Source organism: Heterodontus francisci, chromosome 6 (assembly GCF_036365525.1).
Source record: "Heterodontus francisci isolate sHetFra1 chromosome 6, sHetFra1.hap1, whole genome shotgun sequence".
Classification (NCBI taxonomy): domain Eukaryota; kingdom Metazoa; phylum Chordata; class Chondrichthyes; order Heterodontiformes; family Heterodontidae; genus Heterodontus; species Heterodontus francisci.
In genome coordinates, this window is record NC_090376.1 from 58317356 (window position 1) to 58329727 (window position 12372).

General features: G+C 47.8%; 1 protein-coding gene across 3 annotated transcripts in view; it reads right to left on the reverse strand.

The window, feature by feature from the left end:
- LOC137370971 (glutamate receptor 4) overlaps positions 1–12372 on the reverse strand; it is a 271296-nt gene that overhangs the window by 4511 nt on the left and 254413 nt on the right. For all 3 annotated transcript variants that reach the window (XM_068032865.1, XM_068032864.1, XM_068032863.1), the window contains exon 13: positions 9234–9481. In XM_068032865.1, the coding sequence (XP_067888966.1) occupies positions 9234–9481 (248 nt within the window). The remainder of the gene's footprint in view (positions 1–9233; positions 9482–12372) is intronic.

Genomic DNA, 12372 nt, shown 5'->3' on the forward strand with positions numbered 1-12372 from the left:
TATCTTTAGATATGTAGTCCTAGAGATATGTATATAAGCGTTAAGGTCCAATGGACTAGGTCAGTCCAATAAATATTGTAGCTTCAATATTTCTGCACATTGGAATATACAAGGAAATGCTTCTAAAGTTACTTTAAAAAGGTGCTGAAATGTTGTTATGGAAAAGGACATTTCTATTATGCTGTTATTGGCACAGCACAGGCAATGAGGAATATTCTCTCCAAGCTGTTGGTTGTCCATTACCCTTTGAGTAATAAATTTATTTTATTGTTCTTGAAGTATGCATACCATATCTGCAAAAATGACCTTCCGTATAACATGAAAAATGTAGAGAATAACAAATCTTATTTTATGTAGAGTGGTTCCTAAATAAATGGGATCTTTTAAATAAGAGTATGTACCAGACAACATAGCAGAACAGTTCTCTGTACCTGCCAATGCTTGGTCCCACTGAATTGTAGGAAGCAGGATTTGGCAAACATTTTCCAATATGTGAATTTCTGATTCCAGCTGTGAAACATTGAAGTGTTTTCCCATAGGAAGAGAGGAAAAATGGGAGGGTGATTCTAATCTACCTTCTGGTGATCCACTGAAAATCAATATTAGTTGGCAAATAGCAAAGATCCACTTATCAGGCTTCAAAGAAAGTTCATCTCCTCATTTAGTTTAAATACAGAATTAACTATCACAACCACCAAGACTGTGGGAGAATGCATTACTCCAGTGTTGATCAATAACTTGGCCACAAAGCCAACAAGTGTTTTATTTAAGGGCCGTCTCAGAAATGCATTAGCACTGTACCACAGAGGGTAGGATGTATCAAATTTCCATATTGCTGCAATTGGGAATTATCAAATGGCTATTCCACTTATGTCAAAGGTGTTACTGTAGCTTCATTCTTAATCGGCTAACAACAGCCCACAACCAACTAGGCCACATTCGAACCATGGAGAGAACAGAGCATTTTTCTTGATTATTGCCCCTATCATTGGGTTCAATATCTACCCCTTTCATCACTGATACATTGTGACTGCAGTATGAGCTACAGGAAGCACCGGAGCAACTCACCAAGGTTACTTCAGCACCACCTCTCTTCCTTTTGACCTCCACCATCAAGAAGGACAGCAGCAACAATGTCATGGGAGCATCATCACCTCTAAGTTCCCCTCCAAGTTACAACCATCCAGACTTGGACATATTGCTGTTCCTTCGCCGCCGCTGGCTCAATATCCTGGAATTCCTTATCTAACTCTTATGGGGGAAGCACCATCGCTAGGACTGTAGTGGTTCAAGAAAGTGGCCCAGCACCATTTTCTCAGGACAACTACATGTAGTCTTGCCAGTAGCACCCACATCAAATAAAAAAGGAAGCAAATCAGGCAATTGACAGATGAGGGGGAGATAAGTTGCATTTGGTTTGCAAGCTATATAATAAGTACTCCTGCATTAGCCAATTGGATGAGTTCAGGCTTGTCCATTCATTGCCACCCCAGAACATATTGTCTAGGACTTTCTAGGTTCAGGAATCAACGTGTCAAATTTGTGAGACAACCATCTCTGTTTGATCACAACCTGTTCTTATCTCTCCAAATATACAAAACTTAAGACGTGTGAAAGTAATGACATAAAAACTGTGGTACAAAAAAAGTGGTTATAACAAACAATTCCCAAGATCTCAGGCATTTGAACATTATTACTATGAGAATGAAATACCTGTTAGTGTCCGGGGGTGAATGCTCACATTATAAGAACACAAGATGGATGGGACAGATTTTATTCCAGTGGTGGGCCGGAAGGTGAGGGAAGAATCTGCCCCTGCCCTCTGTTGGACCCGTGTTGCAATTTAACAGTGGGCAGCCAATTAACTGCCTGCCATCAGAAACACCGGGCTGAATTTTACTGGCCCCTGGACGATGCGGGTTGTGGTGTGGGGGCCGGTAAAATACTGCGGGGAGAGGCCCGCATCGACCCGCGATGTCGAAAAGGGCCCACCGCATATTACCGGCACAGGGGGACCTCGGTGCGGGCGCCCCACCGCCAGGCAGTGGGCCCTTCATCTCCATATTAAAATGAACTCTAATGAAATGTAATTTAACTTACCTGCAGGCAGTGGCTATCCCATGCCGATTTTCCGGCCTCCGTTCGGCATTCGCGCACCTTCGGAACTCTGTATGGAGTTCCAAGGCGAGAACTTGGTGGGGAGGGGGGAGGAATCAAATTTTCAGGGTGGGAGGGGTGGTGGAGCTGGGAAAACATTTTTGATTGGATGTTGGGATGGTGGGAAAGGGTCTTAGGGCAAAAGTTTGAAAGTTGGGGTGGGGGGGATGTTTGGGTATTTGAAAAAGCCAATTCGAGCAATGAAATGAACACTGGGGGATTGGGGAGGGGCCTCCATCACAAAATTTTTATTAAATAAAATTTAACAATGGTACAACTTTAAATATAAAAATTTTACTTGAAGGGCTTAAAGCCCTTTAAAAATAGCACCGGCGCTTGCGTGGTGGCGCCAGATGGCGTTATGGGGGACGCAGCGGCCGCCCCCTCTACGTCATCGGGGGCAGCTGCTCCGCCTCCTCTATTTAAATGAGCCCCTGCGTGTAATATCGCGGGGGCTGAGGGACAGCGCATCCACACAGGATGCATGCTGTTATTAGAGTGCGCCGCTGCAAATTGCGGCGCTCTCGTAAAAGTCAGCTCACTGTCCCTTTAAGGGGAGCGGTGGCCACAGCTGGTACTGCAGGAGGCCTGCAGAGGAGATGTCGGAGACCCCGGGCCAAGTGAGTGGAGCCGGGGTTGCCGGGATCAGTCAGGCAGGCCCTAGTGACGGGGCGGGGGTGAGTTGTTGGTGAGGGTGGTGGGGAGGTTCTTGCCAGGGGAGTGACGATCGCCGCTGGGGGGCCTTCCGGGACCATGGATTTCCCCCAAACGAGGGACCCCCCAAACCCGTCCATCCTCCACAAAATTGGAATGGAGCGGAAAGATGCCTTTAAGTGGCAATTTTCTTTGGCATCCTTATCTTGAGAGACAATGGATACGCGCCTGGAGGTGGTCAGTGGTGTGTGGAGCAGCGCCTGGAGTGGCTGTAAAGGCCAATTCTAGACTGACAGGCTCTTCCACAGGTGCTGCAGAAAAATTTGATTGTCGGGGCTGTTACACAGTTGGCTCTTTCCTTGCGCCTCTGTCTTATTTTTTTCCTGCCAACTGCTAAGTCTCTTCGACTCGCCACACTTTAGCCCCGCCTTTATGGCTGTCCGCCAGCTCTGGCGAACGCTGGCAACTGACTCCCACGACTTGTGATCAATGTCACAGGATTTCATGTCGCGTTTGCAGACGTCTTTAAAGCGGAGACATGGACGGCTGATGGGTCTGATACCAGTGGCGAGCTTGCTGTACAATGTGTGTTTGGGGATCCTGCCATCTTCCATGCGGCTCACATGGCCAAGCCATCTCAAGCGCCGCTGACTCAGTAGTGTGTATAAGCTGGGGATGTTGGCTGCCTCGAGGACTTCTGGAGATACGGTCCTGCCACCTGATGCCAAGTATTCTCCGGAGGCAGCGAAGATGGAATGAATTGAGACGTCGCTCTTGGCTGACATACGTTGTCCAGGCCTCGCTGCCATAGAGCAAGGTACTGAGGACACAGGCTTGATACACTCGGACTTTTGTGTTCCGTGTCAGTGCACCATTTTCCCACACTCTCTTGGCCAGTCTGGACATAGCAGTGGAAGCCTTTCCCATGCGCTTGTTGATTTCTGCATCTAGAGACAGGTTACTGGTGATAGTTGAGCTTAGGTAGAATTAGAATTAGAATTAGAATTAGAATATTACAGCGCAGTACAGGCCCTTCTGCCCTCGATGTTGCGCCGACCTGTGAAACCATCTGACCTACACTATTCCATTTTCATCCATATGTCTATCCAATGACCACTTAAATGCCCTTAAAGTTGGCGAGTCTACTACTGTTGCAGGCAGGGCGTTCCACGCCCCTACTACTCTCTGAGTAAAGAAACTACCTCTAACATCTGTCCTATATCTATCACCCCTCAACTTAAAGCTATGTCCCCTCGTGTTTGCCATCACCATCCGAGGAAAAAGACTCACTATCCACCCTATCTAACCCTCTGATTATCTTATATGTCTCTATTAAGTCACCTCTCCTCCTCCTTCTCTCCAACGAAAACAACCTCAAGTCCCTCAGCCTTTCCTCGTAAGACCTTCCCTCCATACCAGGCAACATCCTAGTAAATCTCCTCTGCACCCTTTCCAAAGCTTCCACATCCTTCCTATAATGCGGTGACCAGAACTGCACGCAATACTCCAGGTGTGGTCTCACCAGAGTTTTGTACAGCTGCAGCATGACCTCGTGGCTCCGAAACTCGATCCCCCTACTAATAAAAGCTAGCACACCATATGCCTTCTTACCTGGGTAGCAACCTTCAGGTAGGTGAACTCTTGAACCACTTCCAGAGCATGGTTGCCAATATTGATGGATGGAGCATTTCTGACGTCCTGCCCCATGATGTTCATTTTCTTGAGGCTGATGGTTAGGCCAAATTCATTGCTGGCAGCCGCAAACCTGTCGATGAGACTCTGCAGGCGCTCTTCAGTGTGAGATGTTAAAGCAGCATCGTCAGCAAAGAGGAGTTCCCTGATGAGGACTTTCCGTACTTTGGACTTCGCTCTTAGACGGGCAAGGTTGAACAACCTGCCCCCTGATCTTGTGTGGAGGAAAATTCCTTCTTCCGAGGACTTGAACGCATGTGAAAGCAGTAGAGAGAAGAAAATCCCAAAAAGTGTGGGTGCGAGAACACAGCCCTGTTTCACGCCACTCAGGATAGGAAAGGGGTCTGATGAGCAGCCACCATGTTGAATTGTGCCTTTCATATTGTCATGGAATGAGGTGATGATACTTAGTAGCTTTGGTGGGCATCCAATCTTTTCTAGTAGTCTGAAGAGACCACGTCTGCTGACGAGGTCAAAGGCTTTGGTGAGATCAATGAAAGCAATGTAGAGGGGCATCTGTTGTTCGCGGCATTTCTCCTGTATCTGACGAAGGGAGAACAGCATGTCAACGGTCGATCTCTCTGCACGAAAGCCACACTGTGCCTCAGGGTAGATGCGCTCGGCCACCTTCTGGAGCCTGTTTAGAGCGACTCGAGCAAAGACTTTCCCCACTATGCTGAGCAGGGAGATTCCACGGTAGTTGTTGCAGTCACCGCGGTCACCTTTGTTTTTATAGAGGGTGATGATATTGGCATCGCGCATGTCCTGAGGTACTGCTCCCTTGTCCCAGCACAGGCATAGCAGTTCATGTAGTGCTGAGAGTATAGCAGGCTTGGCACTCTTGATTATTTCAGGGGTAATGCTGTCCTTCCCAGGGGCTTTTCCGCTGGCTAGAGAATCAATGGCATCACTGAGTTCCGATTTGGTTGGCTGTATGTCCAGCTCATCCATGAGTGGTAGAGGCTGAGCTGCATTGAGGGCAGTCTCAGTGACAGCATTCTCCCTGGAGTTCAGTTCTAGGTAGTGCTCAACCCAGCGGACCATTTGTTTGCGTTGGTCAGTGATTATGTCCCCTGATTTAGATTTGAGGGGGGCGATCTTCTTGATGGTTGGCCCAAGAGCTCTCTTAATGCCATCATACATTCCTCTGATGTTTCCGGTGTCTGAGGCCAGCTGAATATGACTGCATAGGTGTTGCCAGTAGTCTTTTGCACAGCGCCTGGCTGTTCTTTGTGCAGTGCCTCTGGCTGCTTTAAGTGCTACGGATGTTAACTCGCTGGGGGCTTTCTTGTAGTTCAACAGTGCAATGCGCTTAGCGGCTATGACAGGTTCCAGCTCTTCATTATGAGATTGAAACCAGTCTGCATGTCTCCTCGCACTTTTGCCGTAGGTGGTCAAAGCTGACTCATAGATGGCGTCTCTGATATGGGCCCACTTGGTCTCAGCATCCCCTGTGGGAGTGTTTTGCAGGGCTGACACAAGTATATTTAGAAATTTTTGTAACAGCTGTGGGTGAGAAATTCTGCTCGTGTTGATGCGCGGGTGGCCCTTCTGCTTGGAATGATGTAACTTCTTTGGTCTGAGTCTAACCTTGCTGCACACCAGGGAGTGGTCGGTGTCGCAGTCTGCACTGTGGAAGCTGCGTGTGATTTGAACACTGTTTAAGGCGGCTCGCCTTGTGACAATGAGGTCTAGCTGGTGCCAACGATGCGATCTTGGGTGCCTCCATGAAACCTGGTGACAGGGTTTAGTGTGAAAGAACGAGTTGGTGATGCAGAGGTTATGATAGGTACACAAGTCAAGCAGTCTCTGCCCATTCTCATTCATCCTTCCAACGCCATAGCGCCCAAGGCAGGAGGGCCATGAGTCATGGTCGGCCCCAACCCTGGCATTAAAGTCCCCCAGCAGGAATAGGTGTTCGGTGTTGGGGATGCTGCTAATGATATTATGGAATTCCTCGTAGAACTGATCTTTAGCTTCAGGTGGGGAGCAGAGTGTTGGAGCATAGATGCTGAGTAGATGTACTGGACCAGAGGTGGTGAGCAGTCGGATGGACAGTATGCGTTCCGAGCCATTTGAGGGAGGCTCTATCATGCAGAGCAAGGAGTTTCTGATGGCGAAGCCCACTCCATGCTGTCTTGGTTCTTCAGGATCCCTGCCCTGCCAGAAGAAGGTGTAGTCTTGCTCTGCTAGAGATCCACTCGTGGGGAGGCGTGTCTCCTGAAGTGCTGCAATGTCTACATTGAGTCTACTGAGCTCGTTGTTAATGATGGCTGTCTTCCGAGAATTGTTGATTTGTGTAAGGTCTTCCGACAGACCAGGACACATAGTTCTGACGTTCCAGCTTGCAAAGCGAAGGGCTGGTACCTTCTTTCCTTTTTTCATGTTGTTTGGTGCGGTGTTTCAGTCCACCTTTCGGGCAATGACCCTGAGCTCCAAGCAACCATTGAAGCAGATAGACTGTGGCGGGACAGAACCTTATTGACCGGGGGCTGCCCGGTTTGAGGCGGGCGGTAGCTGTCCAGTGAGGTGCGATGACCTCTCCCACCGACAAAGGCAACCCGTGGCGCCCAGTTTCTACGCCAATTTATCTGGACTTATAACCCGTAACTGCTGCCTTCCGTGTTGTTTCAGTCGCTGTGAGGCAACTATGGAGTGACCTCTCCATGGCGCATGCCTGGGCGAATTTATGAAGGTTGAGAGTTGCCCAGTCGTCAAAACCCCCCTCTCGGCCTTTCTGTTGGGGTCCAAAGGAGTGCAGAGCACGACGTTTGGCACCGGTATGGCTGCAGGATCTGCCGGAAACATGCCAAAGGTGACACATGACCGCCTACGGGGTTCCGCTCCGGATTTTCTGTTAGGGTTTACTCCCTTAGCCTTGGTCTCTCCCGAGACGCCCACAAGGCAGTGGGGTTGTTAGGGCCCCTACACAGGTGTAGGATGATGCCGGTGGGAGGAGTGGATGCGAGGGGGAGGGGTAGGAGGGGGAGCTGGGATGGGGGCTGTAAGGGGGTGGGGGGAAGATGGTGCAAGGGGGGTGCTGGGACGGGGTTGTGAGGGGTTGAGCTGAGTGGAGCAGGGAAGGGGAAGGGGGGGGGGGTGGAAAGGGGGGAAGGGGAAGGGAGGGGAAAGGGGGGAAGGGGAAGGGAGGGGAAAGCGGGTGCAGGTAATAAGCCATTTCCTCAGTTCCCACCATCGACGTCCAGAAAGCTCATCCGCGTCCTTCTGGAGGTGAAGCATCTTTGGGCAGACTTACAAAGGTGGTTATATTCGCTAAGGGTTTTTTGATGTGGTTTAAATAAAGGCATACCGCATTGCCGACAGTGCGCTGCAGATGCTCTCCGAGCCATCTCCCGCGGGCGCTTTGAAGTTGCGGCCGAGGAGCCGTTCATGGTTTTTTTGGGTGTTCGGAGCACCTTTTCTCAAGGCTTCCCTAGGGTCCCGCTGCTCCTTCTTCTCCTCAATGGACTTACCGCACGCCGTGGCCGCAGACACTCTGGGTGGTGAAGACAGCAGGATCGGAGATTAAAGTATTGACAGCTGTGCTCATCAGTTTCGTCCGGATCAATTTCGTTGAGAAAACAAAGAGCAGGTGTGGCTGGGGGAGGGCAGTGGATCTAGGTAACATACACTAAACTAACTGTTAGCTTTTAGTTAGGGCTAAAATGAACTGATTTAAAGAGCCAGGGGAGTTTAAACAGTTTAAGAGGGTAGATTGGGGGAGAAAGTACTAAGAATGGGAGCAGATGGCCATGGATAGAGTTGAACAGCAAGGGAGCTTCCTAGGGAGCTTACAGCCCAGGAGCCATCTTGAGCCACTTAAGGGCCTCAATTGGTTTGGAGTGGGAAGGCCGCCCTTGACCTTCCCACCACCCGCCACTCCCCACCCCGGACAAAATGGCGGGGGGCCAGGACAACTTTGGGAATGGCACCCTTTGCCATTTTGTTTGCCTTCCCACCTCCGTTCCCATCTCCAAATCCTGCCTGATAGTTCTGTGATCTTGCACTCCCACTGGAAGTCACACAAGATAGGAACGCAGGTTAAAATACAGCTACAACACTGTAGCCCTGATTCTCTGGCCTGCATTCCCTTTGAAAGTAATTACTCACCTGGAGCCCAGCATCAAAGAATAATCTACTACCTACTGGATATCACAAAACTGTAGCATGTACATGTGTGAGTATTTATGGTTGGTGGCACGACAAAAAGTAATTTAAAAAGGTTTCCTTACTTTAAAATACTGTATTAGCCTACACTACAGCAGGGACTGCTCATTATAATTATCCATTGGCAATAAAGCACCTTGGCACATCGTGAGGACTTGAAAAGGTACTACATAAATGCAAGATTTTGTTCTTTCTATTTAGTATTTTGCCAAATTTTGCATAACTAGATTGGAAAATAAAGTTTTTTTGCTGTGCAATTCTTGATACCTACATTAAAATTCATGCGCAGTTTATTTGTTGGATCAGAAAAGCTAGCTTTTATGTTACAAAAGTACTAAAATGGAATTGTTTTGTTCCCTCCTCCAACAGCTTTTAGTGCCATTAAGGAAAATACAATTGATCTTTTTGCAACAGTGGAACATTCTTTACCTGTGTACTCTTTAAAGATGTGGAATGAGAGCATGCACATACCAGTTACACAAGACAAAAGATAAATAAGGGGCATCAGGGTAGGTGGAATACTATAACAACACAATGACATATTGTTATACTATCCCACCCACCTTAATGGGGAGTTCTTAGGCGTTGCCACTCCATATCCTTTGGAATCCAGGTTGCCTCCTACTTTCATCGTGTCACACGGTTTCCTCTGCTCAATATATTCATTCATCGTGGACTCCAGAAGGAAAGCAAATTTGCCCTTGGATTTACGAACACGGGCGACACCCTCAGCTGTGGTCTTGGTGAAAACAGAAGGTTCTGCAGATTTCATGTAGGCCCACATTTTCTCATATATTGCTATTTTTGATCTCTGAAAAAGAGAAACTAGAATCAGTAACAGCTTGCATTTATATAGTTCCATTCACATAGTAAACGACTGCAGGCACTTAGCAGAGGAGAAATGGAAGCTGTGCAGTAACTAAAAAGTTTGGAGAGATGATTGGATAGACTGGAGAAGCTGGGCTGTTCTCTTTAGCGCAGAGAAGGGCAAGAGAAGATTTGATAGAGATATTTAAAATGATGAAGCGTTTAGATAGAGTAAATAAAGAGAAACTGCTTCCAATGGCTGGAGGGTCAATAACCAGAGGGCACAGATTTAAGGCGACTGACAAAAGAACCCGAGACAACGTGAAAAAAAAACTTTTCCAAGCAACAGGTAGTTAGGATATGCAATGCACTGCCTGATGGGGTGGTGGAAACAAATTCAACAGTAGCTATCAAATACCTGGAGGAGAAAAAAATTGAGTAATATGGGGCAAGAGTGGGGGAATGGGACTAAATGGATTGCTCTTCTAATGAACCAGAATGGGCCTCCTTCTGTGCTGTACTGTTCTATGATTCTATGACTGTAAGCAAGGTCAATGAGAAAGATTTCAAGCAGGCATACAATTATTAACGAGGAGAGGTTTAGGAAATGTCTAGGACCGAGAAGACGGAGTGGTTATGAAATTTCTGTCGTTAACATTTGTGCAGCTATCTCTATAGCTATTTTAACCTCCACTTACCCTTTAATCCAACCACCCTCAACTCAGATTCTGTTCTGATGAAAGCTCACAGACCTCAAAGGTTAACTCTGTTATTCTCTCCACAGATGCTGCCTGACCTGCTGACTATTTCTAGCATGTTCTGTTTTTTATTTCAGATCCACCCTACCTCTGATGACCCAGCACACCGTGGTTTCTTCCTCATCTGCCTCCCTGAGCTCTCCAAACTCACCTGTGCTATAAGGCGTACTTTGTGCTCCCTCGATCTCCTCTCCACTCAACGTCACCTCCTGCCCCCATGCTTGCTGATACTGTTAATGGGTTCCTTTGCTTAGTTACAGCCCCCGTCCTTAAAAAGTGAAATTAATTTCTGTGTAGTTAATACAATTGAGCATGGCATTCTCTGCAATTGCCTAACTTCTGTTGCCCAGCTCTGTGGTTCAGACTGTGCTGTGCTGCTCATTATTGATTCATCAATCTGATTGGTTAAGGTGATACACAGTTACTTGTCCTGTTTACACAGGTCTCAGATGCTCTGTAGAGAGCACTGTGTTTTTTTGATAGTTGGTTGACAAAAACTTCTGGCTGGATTTTATTTTCCCGCCACTGGGAGTGACGGCGGGCAAAAAAATGGCAGGCCACGCGCCGGCATGCTGCCATGATCTAGCATGCTCATTATATGTAGGGCAGCTGCCCACCCAATCACGTGGCATGGGCAGCTTCGGCGTGCTGTCAACGGCGTCGCCTATTTCTGCGCAGGCGCTGGCACCATTTTTAAAGGGCTGCCAGGTCTGCGTTGACAGATGACAGTTGACCCCGTTCCCTGCCCCCCAACTTCACTATAAATTAACGTGTGGCCATTTTCTCCACCCCCACTACACTGAAATTGCAGAGTTGACCCCTTCCCCACCCCCACACTAAAAAGCAACGTTGACCACATCCTGTTTCCCCCCCCCCACCCACCCCACACTAAGAATGCTCTGATTCCCCCTTCTCCACCTCAGTGGTGCCAGCTTTCCCTGGACAGGAAAGTGAAGGTGCCCGAGTGCCGCCCGTCGCATTGAAGATCCGGATCCAATGGTAAGATCACGGGGAATTGGATTTAAATGTATGCATAGAGTTTATTTAAATATTTAAAGTCGGGTCCCGTCACCAAGCAGTGGAAAGGCCGCCACAGAGCCTCGCCACCGTCGGGAAGATCGGGCCAGGAAATCCCGGCATAGGGCTCCATGGTGAACCGCTGCCGGTGTGATCTTCTGGCACCCTCCGGCACGGAGCCCAACGTTGGAAGCTGAACAAAATTCAGTGCAAGAGCATATAAAAGGTCTATGGGCAATTGTAGGTGTAATTGAAGGCTAATGAATTGTTGCTGAGCACTAAAACAGGCCCACTAACATTCATCTTGTCAGTATCCTTTAGGAGCTTGAATGCTTCTTTAATGTCCATCTGAGCCTTCTATTTGCATTCTCAAAAACTGAAGAAAAACACCTTGCCTATAACTATCACAATGCCATTAGCGCAGTAAACCTACTATACTCTTCCATCACCTCCTCCTTGTTTCCACCAAACGATTCATCAATTCCCACTCTGCTATTTTCCATCATTAAGTCCCCATTTTCATGGCCTTATGTCTGAGCCTAACACCTGTTTTAGGACTCTTGTTGAAATTGGATAATGGGTCTGGTCCGCTGAGGATTCTTTAGGGACAGTCATTGTTTTGTTTTCAAAAATGTTAAAAAATTGTTACTGTGTTGTGCTCCCCTGGCTCCCAGTTAGCTTCCTACCCCAATTGCCACTCCACGTCCCCTCTCGAGTCTTATCTTTGGGCTGCTGCTGCTAAGCATTTTCTTAAATGAGAAAGCTGCGTGTGGAGCCACAACAGGCCCAATATTAACGATGTTGAAGGCTGGTCTCAGGCCTCCCATTATGAGCACATACTCTATGTACCTGCCCATTTCAAGCCCTAAAATGGGCCAAAAAGGAATTTCCACTCCAATGTTTTGGAGAACAAAGAGCCAGTGTAGGTTGGTGAGGATAGGGGAATGTGCCTGATGCACTTTTTGAAGGACAGGATGTGGGCAATGGAATCTTAGGCAGATTGGAAGTTTATGCAGGGTGGAGCTTTGGAGGCTAGAATAGAGTATTGGGGAAGTCAATTTTTGGTATTATTTTCTCCCTGTATAAATACTTTTGGTAAAACTGTTTTATTGATTTTCTG